At 37.7% G+C, this 22,711-nt stretch overlaps 1 protein-coding gene across 2 annotated transcripts in view; it reads right to left on the minus strand.

Moving 5' to 3' along the window:
* Nucleotides 1–17,483, minus strand: part of XIRP2 (xin actin binding repeat containing 2) — a 296,246-nt gene extending 278,763 nt beyond the window's left edge. For both annotated transcript variants that reach the window (XM_030852542.2, XM_060301488.1), the window contains exon 1: nt 17,067–17,483. In XM_030852542.2, coding sequence (XP_030708402.2) covers nt 17,067–17,483 — 417 coding nt within the window. The remainder of the gene's footprint in view (nt 1–17,066) is intronic.
* Nucleotides 17,484–22,711: the final 5,228 nt, after the last annotated feature.

Genomic DNA, 22,711 nt, shown 5'->3' on the forward strand with positions numbered 1-22,711 from the left:
TGCTACCAGAAAACTACTAGAGCTAATCAATGAATTTGGTAAAGTAGCAGGATACAAAATTAATACACAGAAATCTCTTGCATTCCGATACACTAATGATGAAAAATCTGAGAGTGAAATCAAGAAAATACTCCCATTTACCACTGCAACAAAAAGAATAAAGTACCTAGGAATAAACCTACCTAAGGAGGCAAAAGACCTGTATGCAGAAAACTATGACACTGATGAAAGAAATTAAACATGATACCAACAGATGGAGAGATATACCATGTTCTTGGATTGGAAGAATCAATATTGTGAAAAATGACTCTACTACCCAAAGCAATCTACAGATTCAATGCAATCCCTATCAAATTACTAATGGCATTTTTTACAGAACTAGAACAAAAAATCTTAAAATTTGTATGGAGACACAAAAGAACCTGAAGAGCCAAAGCAATCGTGAGAAAGAAAAATGGAGCTGGAGGAATCAGGCTCCCGGACGTCAGACTACACTACAAAGCTACAATAATCAAGACAGTATGGTACTGGCACAAAAACAGGAATATAGATCAATGGAACAGGACAGAAAGCCCAGAGACACGTCCATGTACATATGGTCACTATACTTTTGATAAAGGAGGCAAGAATATACAGTGGAGAAAAGACAACCTCTTCAAAACATGGTGATGGTAAAACTGGACAGCTACATGTAAAAGAATGAAGTTAGAACACTCCCTAACACCATACACAAAAATAAACTCAAAATGGATTAAAGACCTAAATGTAAGACTGGACAGTATAAAACTCTTAAAGGAAAACATAGGAAGAACACTCTTTGACATAAATCACAGTAAGATCTTTTTTGATCCACCTCCTAGAGAAATGGAAATAAAAACAAAAATAAACAAATGGGACCTAATGAAACTTAAAAGCTTTTGCACAGCAAGGGAAACCATAAATGAGATGAAAAGACAATGCTTAGAATGGAAGAAAATATTTGCAAATGAAGCAACTGACATAGGATTAATCTCCAAAATTTACAAGCAGCTCATGCAGCTCAATATCAAAAAAAAAAACAAAAAACAACCCAATCCCAAAATGGGCAGAAAACCTAAATAGACCTTTCCCTGAAGAAGATATACAGATTGCCAACAAACACATGAAAGGATGCTCAACATCACTAATCATTAGAGAAATGCAAATCAAAACTATAATGAGTTAGCATAAGGTATATTTTTTCTTGTTCTGACTTAATTCACTCTGTATGACAGACTCTAGGTCAATCCACCTCACTACAAATAACTCAATTTCATTTCCTTTGATGGCTGAGTAATATTCCATTGTATATATGTGCCACAGCTTCTTTATCCATTCTTCTGCCGATGGACACTTAGGTTGCTTCCATGTCCTGGCTATTGTAAATAGAGATGCAGTGAACATTGTGGTACATGACTCATTTTGAATTACGGTTTTCTCAGGGTATATGCCCAGTAGTGGGATTGCTGGGTAGTATGGTAGTCTAACACATATATATGGAATCTAAAAAAAAAAAAAAAAAAAAGTTTATGATGAACCTAGGGGCAGGACAGGAATAAAGATGCAGAAGAAGAAAATGGACTTGAGGACATGGGGAGGGGGAAAGGTAAGGTGGGACGAAGTGAGAGTGGCATGGACTTATATATACTACCAAATCTAAAGTAGATAGCTGGTGGGAAGCAGCCACATAGCACAGGGAGATCAGCTCAGTGCTTTGTGTCCACCTAGTGGGTTGGGATAGGGAGGGTGGGAGGGAGATGCAAGAGGGAGGAGATATGTGGATATATGTATAGCTGATTCACTATGCTATAAAGCAGAAACTAACACACCATTGTAAAGCAATTATACTCTAATAAAGATGTTTAAAAAAAAAGATGCAGGTTGAAAGTATAAAAGGTAGAAACAATAAAAATAATAAAACAGAAACAACAACAAAAAAAACTACAATGAGGTATCACCTCACACCAGTCAGAATGGCCATCATCAAAAAATCTAAAAACAGTAAATGCTGGAGAGGGTCTGGAGAAAAGGGAATCCTCTTGCACTGTTGGTGGGAATGTAAACTGATACAGCCACTATGGAGAACAGTATGGAGGTTCCTTAAAAAACTAAAAATAGAACTACCATACAACCCAGCAATCCCACTACTGGGCATATACCCTGAGAAAACTATAATTCAAAAAAAGTCATGTACTACAATGTTCATTGCAGCTCTATTTACAATAGCCAGGAGATAGAAGCAACCTAAGTGTCCATCAACAGATGAATGGATAAAGAAGATGTGGCACATATATACAATGGAATATTACTCAGTCATAAAAAGAAACAAAACTGAGTTATTTGTAGTGAGGTGGATGGACATAGAGTCTGTCATACAGAGTGAAGTAAGTCAGAAAGAGAAAAACAAATACCGTATGCTAACACATATATATGGAATCTTAAAAAAAAAAAAAGGCTCTGAAGAACCTAGGTGCAGGACAGGAATAAAGATGCAGATGTAGAGAATGGACTTGAGGACGCGCAGAGTGGGAAGGGTAAGCTGGGACGAAGTGAGAGAGTGGCACGGACATATATACACTACCAAATGTTAAACAGATAGCTAGTGGGAAGTAGCCGCATGGCACGGGGAGATCAGCTCAGTGCTTTGTGACCACCTAGAGGGGTGGGATAGGGAGGATGTGAGGGAGATACAAGAGAGAAGATATATGGGGATATATGTATACATATAGCTGATTCACTTTGTTATACAGCACAAACTAACACACCATTGTAAAGCAATTATACTCCAATAAAGATGTTAAAAAAAAAAGAAAAAAGAATATACTATGCCCACTCTTAACTGCTTCCAGCACCATGCATACCAGCACTACTGCTCCAAATGGAGAGAAATTTGAACCAGCTGACTGTAAACCAGAGGGGGCATGTCTTGTACACCTTCATTATTCAGCAAAGAGTTAAAAAATGGCTATAGTGTATAAGACAGTATTTCTAAACATGAGATCAATAGATTCACATAGGGGAAACACTCGGGGTGGTTACTGACAATGTGAAGTTTGGGTATCCGTATCATATCTACTGGATCAGAATCACCTGTGTTGAGGAAGAACCAGTGTTCTGTACTGTTAGCAAATTTATGTACAAAGTTCAAGAAAGACAGTATAAAAAATGTACTTTTTAAGACAAAAAAAAATAGAATGTATGTAGATGACATACATAAGTATATGATATTGTATACAAGCCCATGACAGTGGAAATTAGAGCTGAGATTATATAACTGAGATGAAGCCTGGATAATAAAAGGTTTACCATAAAGGACTAAGATACCAGACAGGAAGGTAATGTAATAACGTAGGCAAGAAGTGACAAGGGCTAGGTGATAAATGAAAAGTGAAAAGAGAAATTGGGAAATGTGGAGTTGAAGGCGAATGAGCAGGATAAATTAAACTATCAGAGAGAACTCTTGGTCACTGCACACAAGGTGTTGTCATTGAAAATATATGGGCTTTGGGTAAGAAGTTGATTTAGGTGGAGAATAATGAGCTCAGAATTGGGCATTCTGAGGTGGTTGAAGAATATCCACATGGAAGTTTTCAGAATGAGTTAAACACTGGGGGGACAGAGCTGAGGTAATAGGGTAAGATTGAGATAAACATGTCAGCATCATCTACATAGGGTCAAAAATTGAAATCACAGAAAGAGAAGAATGAATCTGAGCGACTGTCCACAGTAAGTAATTCAGAGAATTAAAAAGAAGCACAAAAAGCAGAAAGAAGGGGACTATATTCCTGTTCATTAAATTTAAAAAATTTTATTTGGTCTTGACCTACCATCTTCCTCCTCTCTGGTTGCCTTCTTCAGCAGCTTTTAGGCTTCTAAATTTCTCACAGTTAGAGGGTTCCTCTACATTTAGATTTTATCAATTAGAGAATTTGCCTTATAATGAGTATTAAAATAAACTGCAAAGTTTTTTTTCTTTTCTTTTAAAAAATGTCTCAAAAGGGAACCCTCGCACACTGTTGGTGGGAATGTAAATTGGTGCAGCCACTATGGATAACAGAATGGAGGTTTCGCAAAAACCTAAAACTCGAACTACCGTAATGACTCAGCAATTCCACTCCTAGGTATTTATCCAAAAAATGAAAACACTAATTCAAAAAGGTACATGCATGTCAATGTTCATAGCAGTATTATTTACAATTGCCAAGATATGAAAGCAATCCAAGTGTCCATCAACAGATGGATGGATAAAGATGTGGTATACATATGTATATATGTGTGTGTGTGTGTGTATATATATATATATATATATATATGCATACACATGTAATACTACTCAGCCATAAAAAATAATGATCTTTTGCCGTTTGCAATAACATGAATGTACTTGGAGGGTATTATGCTGAGTGAAATAAGTCAGAGAAAGACAAATGCTGCGTTATATCACTTATATGTGGAATCTCAAAAATAAAACTAGTGAATATAAAAAAAACTCACTTTTTCTCTCTCTTTTTCTTCAAATATCTCTAAATATCTTTCTTTGGGTCAAGTTACACTAAAATCATCTCTGCTTCTATTCCTAGCCCTTGAAGGAGAAATAAATAAGCCATCATTGATTGCTTTCACTTCTTTATTAAGCTCCTTGTTAGTGTGGAAGTTATTTTGCACAAAGTTTCTTGTTCATTAGAGTAGAAAATTTCAGCTTACTCTAAACGCTATTAGCCAAATAGACATAATACAAAAACTAGCCTTTAGTAATAAAGCCTCTGGGACTTCCCTGGTGGTCCAGTGGGTAAGACTCCATGTTCCCAGTGCAGGGGGCCAGGATTCAATCCCGGGTCAGGGAACTAGATCCCCCATGCACCCCACAACTAAGAAGTCTGAATGCCGCAAATAAAAGATCCTGCATGCAGCAACTAAGACCCGGCGCAGCCAAAATAAATAATTAATTTTAAAAAAAGAATAAAGCCTCTGGACTCAGCCTGTTTGGACAATTCCTTTTTCAACCTCTTCACAGAGGGACCTTAGACAAAGAGGGTTTATTTTTACTAAGCCTCTGTTTTCTCATCTGCATAATGATGATGGTGTCCTAGCTTACCTTATAGGGTAGTTATGAAAATTAAAAGAGAAAATATATTTCAAGTGCTTACATAGCTGGCACACAATGGTCATTTTTAAATGTATTTATTTAAATGTATTTAAATGTATTTATTTTTTTAATGTATTTATTTTTAAATGTATTTATTCAAAATATGAAGTTTATTTATGCCATATTTTATCAAAGTAAAATGACATCATTATTTTATGCACCTCTAAGAAAAGGGGAAAATCCCGGCAAACTATGAAATGCCATTGACTACAAGAAGCATGTCAATTTCAAAGATGTTAACATGCGAAAAAATGTCTTAGAACTGAGTATATCAAGTAGTGTTTGTGGTATACAAAGTTGAAGAGTTGTGTGATTTCTATGACTGGCTAAGATCCATTTATACCAGAAACACAGCTGTGAGATCTTGTATGAAAATGGCCAATATGAATCCAGAGAACACTCAGAGAGTAGTAATTAATATTATGGGTTCTGGATTGAGATAGACTTGGGTTCAGATCCCTGCTCTGTTACTTACCAATGGTGTATCCTTGGACTAGTTATTTAACTTATCCACCCTGCAGCTGTAAAATGGGAATAATGATAGTTCTGAATTTAAGATGACTGTGAGTATTAAATGGGCAGCAATACTCATGAAGCCTTCAACAAAGTACCTGGCAAATACTGTGTTTAAAAATTAGTACTTGCTAGCCATTCACAGCAGCACAGTGCCTTATCCTCCAGGGGTCTAGGGGCAGACCAATGTTAGGATGAGGTGAGGCATTCAGGGATAACATCAAAAATACGTGGGACCTGCAAAAAAAGCTATACCTATAAACCAAAGAGCAAACTTGAAACATATCTCAGGGAAAACACAATTGCTGGTCCTGGATAAATAAGTGTTTTTAGAGACATTGACACATGCCCTACATCCTCTCAAATTTACTTTTAAACATAAAATATATTTTTAAAAGCCTATGTATTAGTGTGTGTGTATATGAGGCTATGGAAGAGAAAGAAAATGTGTCTGTGGTACTCCTGATTTTTGTTTGTTTTTATTGTTGTTTTTTATACTTTGAATTTCCTTTCCTATGAGAATTTCAAACATATTTCAAAACACAAGTAAAAAAATTGCCCTAGGGGTTTCCCTGGTGGCACAGTGGTTACGAATCTGCCTGTCAATGCAGGAGACACGGGTTTGAGCCCTGGTCCGGGAAGATCTCACATGCAGCAGAGCAACTAAGCCCGTGTGCTACAGCTACTGACCCTGTGCTGTAGAGCCTGCAAGCCACAACTACTGGGCCCACATGGCACAACTACTGAAGCCCGTGCGCCTAGAGCCCATGCTCTGCAACAAGAGAAGCCACGACAATGAGAAGCCCCGCGCACCACAACGAAGAGTGGCCCCCACTCACCGCAACTAGAGAAAGCCCGCACGCAGCAATGAAGACCCAAAACAGCCATAAATAAATAAATTTATCTTAAAAAAATTGCCCCAGCACTCAAAAATAAAGGTAAATGGGAAAGAGATTAAATTATAACATCATTATGACCAGAAATGGATATATTTTATATCATCTTTATCATTAATAAAAGATTCTGACATCTAATCAAGGTTGAAATCAGAACATTCTAATTAATTTAAATGTTTGCTCCGGACATGGCTCCATGAATGGCAGTGGGGGGAGAACTGCATCATTATGATGTATTACCATGGTTTAGAGCAATCTGTCTGATGGCGTCTAATAAATGACTTTACATTGACATAAAACAAGTTAGTACACTATTAAGTACCATAAATCATATTTGGTAGTAGGTGTAGATGAGAAACATTAACGGAGATTGAATTTGTTTCAGGTGTTTGAAACTCATTGCGTTCACTTACCACTACACATTAAACAAAGAAATAGCTTTCCAAGTAGGAAAATGTATTAACCATTTGATTTCCACACACAGTATAGTGAGTGCAAAACAGGTGCTAAAATAAAGGTACAGTTTGGTGTCTAAAGGCTGGTTGATATCCAGGAAGAGGGTTACCAGGGTGACTGTACCTGTTGTAATAGCCACATCCATTCTGAATTATCAGTGCCTCCAGTGCACTTCATGCTAAATATCTTGAATTTCAACCCTTTCAAATGATTCCAGACTTCTAAGTTCAGTTAAAGAACTTCACTTGAGGAATAAACCAGGCAACTACATTAAAGAAGGCTTTACTATATCAACCCTGGGGATTGGTACTCAGTAAGAAAGACCAGATAGGGGAGCCTATGAAATTAAGAAAGTTGGCATCAGAGGGGCTAGCTCCAAAGAGAAGGAAGATATTTTAGGAGCATTGGGAAATCTATCAAAAAACTATTTTATACACCAAAAAGAGGGTGAACATTTTGGAGGGGCTGGCAATGTATTCTACAGATTGAAGTTTGCTGTCAAATCAGCAACAGAACGGCAATAGTAGTTATAGTTCCTGGAGTTTGAGTCTGAGACGAGAGATAATTTGAGTTTCTTGAATTTGATGCAATGACTTAGAAGGACTATAATCAAGACAGAACCAACAGTTTAAATAACAGCAACACCTCCTACAACTACAATAAAAACAAGGCAAGCACTCTACTTCTGAAAATGTAGTGAAACTCAGTGAGTGGAATTGGGGTATAAATTTAAAGCTGATCTAACTACAGAGCTGTCCATAACACTCAGCTTCTGAACTACTGATTAGGCTCCTTAAATTCTCCTTGCTAGAAAAACAATTAATTGCAGAGAATCTGAGATTATAGGCAGAGATTAAATGGCTAAAACTTCCAAAGTTTTAGAAGTACAGGAGTAGTGAGCTAGGAATCATGGTCTACAAAGGGATATAAAAATAATAAACCTGTGAGGTTTGGAAAAATCAGGACAAAAGAGGCCATAATCCTCCACTCCACAGTGCTAACGCCTCAAGAATGATCATAATATTTATTTAATTTTTTTATTTTGAAATAACATTATACTTATGGGAAAGTTGCAAGAATACAGAGATTCCCAAATACCATTTGTTCAGCTTTCCCTATCTTAACATTTTATTTAGTCACAGTATGACTGTGAAGCCAAGCAATATGTAGACCTTATTAGAATTTCACCAACTTTCCCACTAAGGCCCTCTTTTCTGGCCCACGATTCAAAGATCCCGTCCTCAATTTAGTTATCACATCTCTTTAGTCTCCTCCAATCTGTGGCGGTTTCGCAGTATTTGTCCAGCATGGCCTTACCACTTTTGAAGAGTAATGGCCAGCTGCTTTATATCATCCCCGTATACATGGGTTTAAATGATGTTTCTCATGATTAAACTGAGATTACATAGTTTTGGCAAGAATACCATAGGAGTGGTATTTTGCCCTTTATAGTACATTCAGGGGGTACATGATATCAATATATCTTATTACTGGTGATATTAATTTTGATCACTTGGAGTTTGTTTTGTGTGTGTGTGTGTGTGTGTGTGTGTGTGTGTGTGTGTGTGTTTCCTGAGTCTGTCCACACTACATGGAAGTTTAGCTGTCAGAGTGCTGTGGAAGGGATCCCTGTGTTATTAGAAAGAGAGGCAAAGCCCTGAGGCTGTTCTTCGGGGCAAAGGTTCCAGGAACAAGCATCACTGGTCTCCTGTGACAAATTCTAAACACCTTGCAGGTGCCTGCAGGAGCAATTGGCCCCAAGGATATGCAGTGGAATGGTGCGTTCGGCTGGCTGTAGACTTGGACCTTAGTAGACATCAGATCGTGGCCCCAGGGTTCCATGCTTGAAGCCCCAGGTGCTGCCCTGGGGCCTTCCTTCTCCTAGAAGGCTATAGATTTCTGGCCCACATGTATGCAGTTCACTGCCCTATTTTGGCTTAGGGCAGTCTCCCCTCTGCACAGCCTTTGGGCCAGAGCCAGTTGCTCAGTACCTGGTCAGGAACCCTTGGGCAAGGTGCCATTGCGATGTGACACTGACTGTGAGGTTGGGCTTAGTGATGATGAGGATTGGGGTTTACTTGATCAAAGCCTTGAGCCAGTCTTTCCATTTGGTCTGGAAAGAGGCGCCCAAATGCCTGTTGGACCAGTTGTCTGTCAGGCGCTGTCTAGCACTCAGCTTCATGCTTTGAGATGCCAGATCAAGTGTTCATCTCATTAACTCAGTTCTGACAAAACTGCTTTGACATAGTCTCTGGAGGTGACCAGATGTGGGCTAGGGAGAGGGAGAAGGTGAGGATGAGATGGCATTTGGACTGCTGGTTCAGTGATTAGAATGTCATTTCCATGGCCCTTGGTGGAGACAAAGGCCCTGAATAAAAACCAAAATTCTCCCTATTTAAGCATCCTTCCCAATGTAATGTTTTCTTTATTTCTCCTTTTAGCTTATCCTGATGGTAAGGTAAAAAAAAAAAAAACCTGGTAGCATATGAAAATCAGCCATGGGAGGACAGGAAAGGGGAAAAAGAGTCATGTGTGGGACTCACAGAATTAATTCAGTCACTAAGAAGAAATGTCGGCTAAGCATCAGGGGGAGACAGGGTGGGTAAAAGAAAGTGGGTTTGCAGCAGAGGCAGCAGAGCTGGTATCAATTTTCTTATAACACAAGGGTGCAAATCCTCACTAGTTTTTCAAGTAAAATATCAAAGAATGCCAATCCATGACCTGACAGCAGTTCTCCCAGTTGAAGGTGAGTCAATATTGCTTAACATCTTTCTGTGGTTACTGGCACTACATTCTCTACAGTCATATTGTGACTGCATATATCACTGCAAGACACACATGAGACGAGATGGCAGTTTCCTCAGAAAGTCTTTAAGGGCACACAGATATGTTCAGTTGGGAATGTTACCATCAGATCACAGAGCTATCTTTTCTTCAACTAACATAAAACTGCACAGGAGGCAGTAAAATAATAAACATGTAAATGGAGGAAAAGAACAACCAAAGAACACTAAAAATATCTGGAAAAACAAATTATATTGTGAAGAAAAAGCAGCACAAAATGAAACAAAATATGGCCCATCCTTGTGGTGTCTTTGAAGTCCAAGTTTAATTTGTTCTGTGTATGTGTGTGTGTGTGAATACAATAAACACTTTTATACCATGTAAGTCTCATCTCTTTCGGATTTGGATTTTTGACTAAGCACCAGTGACTTCTCTTAATCGGAAAGAACAATGAAGGTGGCAAACATATATCTGCCTAGGGTCTTAATAAAGCTTTGAAAACTGTAATTTAACAAATTGTCTTTTCATCTCAAAATGGGATTGTAACCCATGTTGGAAAGCTTCATTAACATTTGCTCCACTCGGCGAGAGCCCTTTTAGTGGGGCCTTTGCAAGAGACTAAGGTGTTGTCAGACTGAAATAAAAGCTGCTTCGCCCAAAGCACTTTTCCAATTTTAGAAACCATAGAGTGTAAGCTTCTGCCTTTAGGTGAGAAGACAAAAGCCCATTGAGATTAAATATTTTCTCTGAGGACATTTACTGAGCTACACAAATGATACTGGAGAAGAGAAAATAGAAGAAATATTAATTTGGTGCTATTTGGTGTTATTTCTTTTGTGTGTGTGTGTGTGTGTGTTATTTCTTAAATTTCATTTGGTGCTACCTCTTAAATACCTCTCTTTCAGGTGTTATATAACTTTATCTTCACAAAAATCCTGTGCTGTATTAATTTCCTTATTTTATAGGTGTGAAATTAAGGATTAATGAGGTGAAATAACTCATTCAAGTTCACACAATGAGGAAGTAGCCGAGCCAAGGTTTCCAGCTGATCCTTTGTCACCAAATATGCTTTTATATGCTATGCTGAAATGAAAATTACAATTCTGTATAATATATCCTCTAACAGAAAAAATAAAGGAGTGATCTCATTAAACTATTTATTCAGTTCTACAAAATCTACTTGCTCATTTTTCAGGCAAAGGAAAATATATTTTCTTTCTTCAAAGATCTTTAAAACTCTTCCCATAGGAAAAAATATATTTATCTCTATATTTTTGAGAGTTTGGTGGACAGATATTTCAGCAATAATTTTCAAGACTGTACTAACCTCCATCTCGTTAGATGCTTTTACAAAATACATCACGCTTGACAGAAATTATTTCAGAAATACTGGAGAGACAGGAGGGTGGGAGATGGAGAATCATAGGCTGTGACAAAAGTAACTGCCTGCAAAGAGTAGTGCTTCTTGCTCTCTGAGATTAGAGATAAATTAATCCCTGAGTCCCCACATGCCCAAGTGTAAGGAGCAAATATAAGTTCAAGCATCTAATGAAGTGATTTTGTAGTGGAAGCAAACTGCAAGCCATGACTCACCTGTGCTTTTAAAGGCTTGATTTTATGCAGAACTAAAAAGTAGGAGATGAAAAATTGGTCATTAAATGAAAAACCAGAGGCTTTGATTATTGGAGGGAATGAAAATAACATTCTGGAAACTATGCCATATTTAATTGTTTATATCCTTTTCAATCACTGATGCACATGTAGGTCCATAGTCCCTTAGCCTGTGTCTTCCATGTTCTCCTTTAATCCTCCAATCATACAATAGATCAAATTAATGCATTCTGAGGCAGCACAACTAGCTAGAATAGGGTGATTGTGCTTCCTGGGTTTGATCAAGTTCAGCTCATGTTTGAATGCTCTATGTCAACTTAGGGCCTAAGTAAATTAGAGCAACAGTCTCTGCTGGAACATTAGGTAAATTCAACCTGATTGCACAAGTGAGTGAGATTTTTGAGGAAGATCATAACTGTGCATTAAAAACACAAGTAAGTCACTAAGTAATCTGTGAAAATCAGATCATTTACTATTTGGAGTCTAAAAACATGAATGGAATAAAGGCAAAAATTAATTATTAACTGAAGCAAGAAACCCCTTATTTACACTGGGATCACAGTGAAGGCTGAAGTGATCCTTTAGGGGGGCTTGCTCAGTGGTCTCACTGTCCCAGCATTATGGACAGCAACTAGGAACTTAGAAAAAGAAGGAAGAACTTGTACGACCTGTTCTGCTCCAAATTAGTCTAAACACTGCTGCTATTCAGAACTTACTACCCAGAGTTAAGAGTTGATTTTGTTTAAACATTGTGTGTATATTCCATATAAATTCTATCATCCATAGAAGAAACATGAACTAAAGCAAGTGTGTCTCACAAGTGCTTTGTGTTTATTTGTTCCCTTAAAGTATTCTTTCTTTTCTTCTTCTTTTATTATAGTAGTGTAGTAGTAGTAGTAATAATTTTGCCAAACTTTCCTGATAAATTCATCCTTTTAGGTGACTATGTGTTGCATATCAAATACAGATCATCCCAAACTAATATTTATTAATGTTGCCTGGTTACTTAAAGTTACAAGCGTTCATATCATCGACTACATGTAGAAGAAAGCCAAGATCTGATTTTGAAACATAGGAATATGTTCATCAGGGAAGAACAAAGGAAAACTCAAAATCATATACTACCCAACCATTTTTAACAATGTTTGAAGAGCCTACAATATAACTGTGTTAGTTTCCTATAGCTGCTGTAACAAATTACCACTACACAAATTTGTGTTGTTTAAAACAACACAAACTTATGATCTTATAGTACTGGATATCAAAGTCTGAAGTTAGTGTCACTGGGCTAAAGTCAAAATGTCTTTAGGGCAGCATTCCTTCAGGGTCCTCTAGGGGGGAACTGTTTTCCTTGCTTTTTCCAGTTTCTAGAGGCTGCCCACATTGCTTGGGTCATGGCCCTATACTACTCCCATCTCTGCTTCTGTCATCATATCTCCTCTGATTATCTCTCACTCTGACATTCCTGCCTCCCTCTTATAAAGACCCGGTTTCCACCTGGTATACTTCGGGAGAATCTTTGCATCTCAAGATCCTTAACTTAATCACATTTCAAAGTTCCTTTTGCCGTATCAGTAACAGGTTCTGGGGATCAGGATGTGGACATCTTTGGGAAGCCACTATTCTGCCTTCCACAATAATTATCATCACTGTAGTCAATTAACTGAATCTAAGAGAAGAATAAGACATTAATTTTATCCACAAATAATTGTCAACATGGATCCTTTTGTGTAAGGTCCTCCTCCTAATATTTGCATTAATTCATGATATATTAAACCACTCTGATTCTTCAATGTATTTAAGTAAACTTGCCTGTGGTAGATTGTTTACAAAGTATCTCCAATTGTTCCTCTCCTTGTACCTGTTTACCTTTGCAAATGTAAGTTTACAACTCCTCCTATCAAGAGGTGAAGTATATTTCAGCACATTAAAATCTGGCTTGTTTTGTGACTATTTTGGCAAATAGAATATGGAGAAATGATGTGTAAGTTCTGAGCAAAGACCTCCAGAGGCCTCGGGAAGTTCCACTATTTTTCTTGAAACTTCTATGACCTGGGCATAAATCTGGGCAACCTGCTGGAGGAGGAAAGACCACATGGGGCAGAGCTGAGTTGTCCCAGCTCTGTAGCCATCCTAGACTAGCCAGACCCCTGCTGACTTGGCCACTGACCATAGACGTATGAGGGAGACCAGAAAACACTAGATAAACTTCCTAGCTCACCAGAGACTTGTAAGCAATCACAAATGCTTATTGTTTACAGCTGCTAATTTTGGGGTGGCTTGTTACACAGCAAATGCTAATGGATACATTGCCTTATATAATAACAGTTTAATATTTCTTAGTGTTCCAAGTGGATATGACATTCTCTCCAAAATTTATAATCTTAGATTCTTGTAAAATTCTTAAAAACTCTTTTAAAATCATGTTCCATACCATTTATTTGGGATAATGTCTGTGTGAATTTATGTCTTTGAATTACAGTCTGCCTCATGAGCATAAAAATCTTCAGTTTAAAAGTTCATTCAAAGTTGCCTTTATAAGGTGTTTTAGAAATGATAACAATAGGTTGTGTCTCACTTTGGAAATTATAAAATGTCAGCTGGCAAATTATTTTAAGATTTTCTCATTAATTTTCTATTGCAATTATATTAGGATAAATTGTTTTAACAAAAGCTCTGGAATACAGTGAATACTTTTAGGGGTTGAGATCATCTCTCTTTTATGAGCTTACCTACTTATAGAAAATAATATTGGCTCTTATAGTTTCTTTTTCCAATTAACAAAATACTTTTCTAAACTATCTGTTAATGGAGACTTTTTAATAAATAAAGACATGTTTCTCCTATGTTCACTGAAAATGCTTTAAACAAATATCTTTATGTGCATATCTGTAAATATATATACATATATATAAAAGATTCCATGCCTTTAAAAATTCTGTAAACTTAGACTGAACTTCAATAATTTTATGAACTTTGTCGTAACAAGTGCCTTTTGCTGAAGTTTTCTTCTACAGCAACATTAAAATGCAGTTCTTATTTATTATTGATGAGATGATCTGCTAATTGCAAGAACTTTTCTTATCTGTAATTATTTCCTGTCCTTGCTTTAAATATCATAAATATTGAATATCTTTCCCCACATCACCAGTATCTCAACAGAGAGTTTCCATAAATATAAGCATCAGTGTTATAAAGTAGCTAGAATATTTTTGGATAATTTATGCAAATAACTGTTATTAATTTATAATAATAACAGAAAGTACTGATATGAGAAAGAAGAAAGATATCTATAGAAATAAAGGGTTAAGGGTTAAGTTGTATATAATTACTAAGCTTTTGCATGAAATATATAATTTTAAATTAAGGGGAGCTAGGACTCTTTTCACTTAGTAACATCATAAAATGATTCACTGGAGGAAAGTAAGTTAATTCCTCATTGGATTCTCATTTTTCTTTTCCTTTTTTCCTTCTTCTTCTAGAAGTCATATGGAATTTATATAGAGAGTTCTGCAAACATTAACATTCATTTATATAAAATTATTCTAAAATTCATGTGTGTCTCTGCAGATGAGAAATTTCTAAATGTACAATCCATGTTTCATACATTTAGGGCAATACCATATTATGGCATAGTACCTTAGAATACACAGAACACAGCATATTAAATATGTTAACCGGCTTCCCTGGTGGCGCAGTGGTTGAGAATCTGCCTGCTAATGCAGGGGACACGGGTTTGAGCCCTGGTCTGGGAAGATCCCACATGCCACCGAGCAACTAGGCCTGTGAGCCACAACTACTGAGCCTGCGCGTCTGGAGCTTGTGTTCCGCAACAAGAGAGGCCGCGACAGTGAGAGGCCTGTGCACCGCGATGAAAAGTGGTCCCTGCTCGCCGCAACTAGAGAAAGCCCTTGCACAGAAACGAAGAACCAACACAGCCATAAATAAATAAATAAATAAATAAATGTTAACCAAATTTCATTTTTGTAAACCAGTGTTTTCACATATCTGACTTCTTTCCATAATTATTTTTATAGGCACCAGATCCAAAAATCACATAGCATACCAATAGTAGGAATCTCATATTTCAACCAGAAACCCTTATTAATGTTTCATTTTTTTTTTTTTACTATTTTGTACTGCTCCGGATGAGGATGGGTTATATTACATAATTTATAAGGATGACGACTTCTACCTTTGGCCATTTCTTTTGTCAGTTATCTTGAGTAAATGTCAATTGTTACACTAAAGTCAACAGACAGTGAATGGAAACTCTTTTCTGTGGCTTTACTTTTCTTAATTCATTAAGATAAAAATAAATGACATTGTAAATATCTACATTAAAGTGTACCCCAATCCCTAGACATCCAACTAAAAAATATCATAAAGCCATAAACAAAGAGGATTGCACCTGTAGAATAAAAAGGAGGGAAACAAAGTCCTCAAACTGGAGATTGGTAAGCGGTTGTATTTTTTGAAAAATCATCTAGTTTCAACATAACCTCATAAATATAACTTCATATTCCTTATTCTCATTAAACCAAGCTGAGTTACTTGATACACAAGAACGGTCTCATCATAACTACTGTATATGTCCCAGTACAAAACATGGGAGCAACCATTAGCAAAATAATTTATTTTGAAAATTTTTCTATTTCTGTGAAGACTTCAATGAAGGCTAGTTATCCATTAACAAGAACAGGACTGTGCCTCCCTGTTAGCTGTCACTAGGTTAAAAAAGGAAAAAGAACAGAGCATGGAGTTTGCTTCCCAATGGAAAACCTGAGATCATTTACTAATTCTTTATGAAATTCAACTATACTCTCTTATGTAGGGGCCCTAATGAGTGTAAAAACTTCAAGCGATTTAGTTTAAACAGTAGTTGCTTTTAATTGACAACAGAAGTATAAATGTGGTCTTCGTTAATAATGTTGCTAATCCTATTTCCTGCATTTGATTAAATGTACCATTTAGCTAATAGACATATTTTATATGTGACATTATAATATACCATAATCACTGAGGCATAATCATCACCTACCACAAAATATTCCAGACTGTATGCTCAGTGGGTATACACATATTATAGATAATTCTCACAAGATCCCTGGGAAGTAGCAGATTAACACATTTATATTCACGAGGTTAAGTGTCATGCAGCTAGAGAAGTAAATAGCAGGTTTCAGGATTAAAATCTAGGTCACTGCTGGTTCCAGAGCCTTCACTTGTTCCATTTCACCATCATTACTGATAAATCCTCGTGGAGTTCTAGCTTAATGCAGCACCATTTGTTAGATGTTTGAAGTACAAAGACAGGTAAGAAATTGTCCTTGCCTCTAAGGAACTTACAACTTAGTTGTGGAAACAAGGCACGTACATAAAGAAACATCAGTATAAAAGGGCCTATCAGAGCTGTTTTTGTGGGAGTGAAAGGAGGTCGGGTCCCCATTGGAACAGACCATAGAGGAAGTCAATAAAAGAGGATGCCACATTTCACACTGTATTACATGGTTGCTTCAGGACATCTGTCTAGAATAGCAGCGAGGGGGGAAAAAATTACATGCTTAGAAATAAATCGCAGACTAGGCAAGATGCCTTACTTGTCTACTGTAAATTTGAACTCCGAATCAACGGCTCCTTACCTTCTGGCCATACCCAGCTGGTCCGGCTTGTCTGTTTCCACTCCTAGGAGCTTCAAACACACTCCTCAGCTCATCAAGGGCGATGGAGAAGCGTTCGATCCTGCGCCGACCACTCAAGGAATCCTCCTTCAGCACTTCTGGCCGGCCATAGTCCCTAGAGTTGTCACTCTTGTCCTCAGGAAACTTCTCTTCAGGCTCTGAGCTCAACATCTCTTCTCCGACACTGCGGGGCAGATTTGGGGGATCTGGAGGTCCAGGCATTGAAGATGCCTCTCCTTCAGGTTCAAGCAATTTGTTTTCTTGAGGCTGGAAGAGCCTGCAACGACTGCCCCTGGGACTACACTCATTTTTCTGGTAATCGCTGGATTCCCATTTCTGCCGCAGGAGGTTCAGGGAGCCCTTCTGCATTGGAAACATCGATGATGCCAGGTTGTCCTGCAATATCAAAAGTCCTTTCATCAAAGATATGCATGTGAGTAATTTTCCAAACACTGTGTTTAGGAGTGCCAGCTCTTGGGATTTGTATTTCAGTGTAGAAATCCAGCTTTGCTATATAATTTCTGGCTCTTGACCCTATGAAGCTATGTCAGTTAACCTAGAATTAGATTATGGAGAGGACTGATTTGTACAGCCGAGGACATTTGACTCTAAAGAGACAAAACTAGGAAAACATGATTTTCTTCCCTCTTCTTTCTATGTAAAATCAGTCAATAATTACTTACAAAGTAAAATTTGAGCAATATTCACTCATCATTTAGTATGTTCTGAGAAAAGAGCAATTTAACAAGTCCAACAGGAATGAAAGGGGTTTGTTTCCTTCCTGTAACCATTCAGGATTTTCTTGGTTTCTGCAAATGTATTACTTTAAAAGTAATGGACTAGGGCTTCCCTGGTGGCGCAGTGGTTGAGAGTCCGCCTGCCGATGCAGGGGGCACCGGTTCATGCCCCGGTCTGGGAAGATCCGACATGCCGCGAAGAGGCTGGGCCCGTGAGCCATGGCCGCTGAGCCTGCGCGTCTGGAGCCTGTGCTCCGCAGCGGGAGAGGCCACAACAGTGAGAGGCCCGCGTACCGCAAAAAAAAAAAAAAAAAAAGTAATGGACTAATAGCTAAAAGTTACTAAGTTTTTGCTATAAGAAAAACACTTTGATAATAATTTATATGTATATCTCATTTTAATCCCAACATTCTCACAAGGAGTTAGTTGCTACTATGAACACTATTTTCCAGGTAAGGAAGTTGAGAAGTAATTTGCCCAGGGTACTGTGTGACAGAGCCTGGATTTGAAACACATCTCTGTGACTCCAGTATCTTCCCTTTTAAACACTGGAGTGTAATGTCTCTTTTTTACTTTAATTCATATCTCATTATGAAAGTGATTAAAATTTAACTTTGTTATAGAGTTTCATGGTGAGTAGAAAAAAAACCCAAATGGTAGACTGCACTTTTAACAGAAACAAACACATACACACACATACCAAAATCATAGGCATCACGAGCTATACACTAGCATGAATTTTTATCATAGAAATAGCTACTTTCTGTTGTAACCCAGAGATTCTACACTGCAAATTTGGGGCTTCAAAAAATAAATTCCGCTCTTGAGGGATGATGCATTTTCCTGGAAAAGTATTAGCACAGTGGGTATGGTAAACAACCTTACTTAGGTTAAGTGAAAGTATCTCAAAAGGTCACCTAATACAATGGCTCCAGACTTCTTTGACTGCCAACCACATTATAAAAAACATTTTATGCATTGGGACTCAGCACATATACAACATTAATAAATTTATACACATATATATATGAAACAAACTTTTGTTTTCATTAAATAATACTTTCCCTTACTATGTGAAATGTCTGGTGATATTTTCTACTCTAATATCCTTCACTTAAAAAAAAATGTTTTCTATCCACTAATGCTTCATGGATTGCTGGCTAGCTCTATGCTTAGAGCAGGAGTTCAGTCCCAGGTTGGGTTTTACTAACTGTGTGACCTTGCAAAAGCTTCATTGGTAAAATGGATTTATATACATTATGGCTTTATTTTGAGGAATACATTAGATAATGCATAAAATGTCTAGTGTGAATTAGTCCCCCAATAGCTGTTAATTCCACTCCCAGCCCCATCTCTGGCTAACTCATTTTAATCACTCAAATATTTATGCTAAACAGGAGCCTCCTAGATAGGAAAGTTTTCAGGGGGAAAGAGGATATTTTAAGCCACAAATCCATAGACTGAACAGACCGGGAAATTTGGCTTTAATAAATCGTTAATTAATAAATTTGGATTAGTCTCTTATTATAGAAAGTCTCAATAAAACAGTAGCACCCAATAAGACCTGAATATCTGTTTGGGAAAATGATCAGCATATGTTGAGAATCTAATCAACATATGCTGGAAATGCCTGTGTCTCACGTGTAAATGGACTTCAGAAAAGATCTTATTAGCAAGATCTTATTAGCAATGGTGGGAACATTGTCACAGCTGGTAATAGTGACCTCATGAGGTGATTTAATGAAAGAATTGTTTCTGAGCCAACCTTGCATAGTTAGGAATGGAAAGTTGGGAGGAAAAAAATTGGCAAATGGAGGAGGAAAACCTTTTTCTCATATAGAAAAGGTGATCCAAACATTCAAAACTGATTTGGAACTTCTGGCTCTAGATAAAGATGGAATAGACATATTTTTCTCAATTCCTCTTTCTAAATATAGCTAAAAACACTGGAACTAATATGTAAAAGAAAACGAGGACTCTGAAAGGTGGAGCTAAGGCAGACAGCCTAGGAACTTTTGCACTTGAGGAACAAGATGGTAGTGAATTCCCTGGGTTTTCTTTTAGTCTTATACATCCAGAACATGTTGCTCGAAGAGACACTAACCCAAAGACTCCAATGAGAACAAACAAAATTCCCTAAGAATAGCCTGCTCTCTCTAGCTAAGAAGTGGGAAAGGGGAAAGTTAGCAAAGGTGTTAGACAATAATTGCTATATGTCAGGCAAATAATGAAATATACCCAAAATATGTGTGGGTTTTTTCCCCACATCAACAAATTCTCCAACTCTCTGGACTCCAACTGGGTGTCCTAAAGTTCAGTTTAATTTTGACACTAACTATCTGGCATTAGCACAAATTCCAAAGGTTAAGGTCTCAGTTCCACAAGACTGCCCCCACTTCAGAGGCCAGTTACAAGTTCCAGGTTGCCACCTGTACCTCTGACCAACTGGCTACAAATCGGGGGTTCCCATGATCCCCCTTCTCAGGTTTGGTAATTTTCTAGAATGGCTCACAGAACTCAGGAAGGTACATTACTTAAATGTACCTGTTTATTTTAAAGGATACAACTCATGAACAGCCAAATGCAGAAGATGCACAGGGCAAGTATGAGGAAGGGGTGTGCCACCCTCCCAGCACTTTGATGTATTCACCAACGCGGAAGCTCTCCAAACCCATCATTTAAACAGTTTTCACAAAGGTTTCATTACATAGGCATGACTGATTAAATCATTAGCCACTGGTGATTAACTCAATCTCCAGCTCCTCTCTCCTCCTTGGAGGTCAGGGAGGGTGGTTAAAAGTTTCCACCTTCTAATCATGCTTTGGTGTTTCTGGCTAGCAACCCTCATTGTGAAGCTATCAAGGGCCCCCAGCCACCAGTCATCTCATCAGCATACAAAACACACTCATCACTCCAGAGGTTCCAAGAGTTTTAGGAGCTGTGTGCCAGGAACTAGGGACAAAGATCAAATATATATTTATCACAAACACCAGTGACTTTGCCCCTCACTGACTCTCCTCCCCTTCCCACCACAACCATGGTATCAGAGAAAACTCAGTGGGGAGCCAGGATTTTCATACCCACTTGATGGTAATAAGACCTTTCTCTAAGATATCAGTGGAGGCCATGTAAGGATCATGTATTTCTGCACCACCTAGTGGTAATGAGACATTTCTCCCCTTCCCTGCCTGCATCAGAGAACACAGAGTTGTCAGCTACAACTTTCACCAATATTCACTGTTGGTGAGGCCTCTCTTTTAGCAGTGGTATCAGTGGGGGCAACATGGAGAGCAATAAAGGGGGAACTCTCCCTTTCCCAGCCAGCCAGGGTGATATCAGTGAAATCCCACCTCCACCTAACAGTAGTGGATCGCCCCTCTCCAGGGAGTCAAAGGATGCTAACTGGGAAAACTGAACTTCAACCCCACTTGGCAATAATGAGGCAACTCCTCCCTTCATCTTGTGAAACAGATTTAGGCAAGATCCAAAGTTCATAACATAAATGCCCAAGTGTCCAGATACAATTGAAAATCACTGGTCATACCAAGAGCCAGGAAAACCTAATGTGAAGGAGAAAAATAATCAACTGACACCAACATTGAGATGACTCAGATATCTGGAATTATTTGACTTTTAAAACAGTCATCATAAAATTGCTAAATGAACAATTACAACCTTCTTTAAAAATGTTTAAATGGAAAAGGCTTAGCAAATAGAAGATTAAAAAGAAAAAAAGAACCAATTGAAATTTTAGAATTGAGATATAAACAACCAAAAAAAAAAAAAAAGGAAAAGAAAACCTCACTGGATAGTCTCAGCAGAACGGAAAGGACAAAAGAAAAGGATCAATGAACTTGAATATAGAATGATTAAAAATTGACCAATGTAAACAACACAAAGAAAATACAGTGAAAAAAATAGAACAACAGAGACGAGTGAGACCGTAAAAAAAGATCTAGCATTCATGTCATTGGGGTCCCAAAAGAAGAGGACAAAGATGGTGGTGCTGAAGAACATTCAAAGAAATCATGGGTGAAAATTTCCTGAATTTAGCAAAAGATATGAAACTATAATAAAAAAGCTGAGGGCTTCCCTGGTGGCGCAGTGGCTGAGAGTCCGCCTGCCGATGCAGGGGACACGGGTTCGTGCCCCGGTCCGGGAAGATCCCACATGCCACGGAGCAGCTGGGCCCGTGAGCCATGGCTGCTGAGCCTGCGTGTCCGGAGCCTATGCTCCGCAACGGAAAAGGCCACAACAGTGAGAGGCCCGCGTACCACAAAAAAAAAAAAAAAAAAGCTGAGATAATCTTTATGACACATCAAAACCAAATTTCAGAAAAACAAAATTTTGAAAAAAAAAGGAAAGGTTGAAATCAGTGAGAAAAATATGACACCTTACCTATAGAGGAAAAGCAATTTGAATGACAGTGGCTATCTCATCTCATCTCATCTATCTCAGAGACCATGGAGTCTAGGAGGAAGTGGCACAATATTTTTCAAATGCTAATAGAAAATAACTGCCAACCCCGAATTCTATTTCTACCAGAATTAACCTTCAGAAATGAAGGCAAAATGACAACATTCTCAGACAAAGAAAAACTACGAGAATTCATTACCACCAAATTTACTCTAAGAATGACTAAGGGAGTTCTTGAAATACAAAGGAAATTATAAAAGAAGAAATTTGGGAACACTAGGAATGAAGAAAGAACAACATCAAGAGCAAAATCATGGATAAATACATTAGACTTTCTCCTCTTGAGTTCTCTAAATTATGTTGATGGTAGATGCAATAAGTATAACACCATCTGATATGGTACTCAGTATATGTAGAGGATTTATTTGAGATAATTATATTATACACTAGGGA

The sequence above is a fragment of the Globicephala melas genome, chromosome 7 (assembly GCF_963455315.2).
Source record: "Globicephala melas chromosome 7, mGloMel1.2, whole genome shotgun sequence".
Lineage (NCBI taxonomy): Eukaryota > Metazoa > Chordata > Mammalia > Artiodactyla > Delphinidae > Globicephala > Globicephala melas.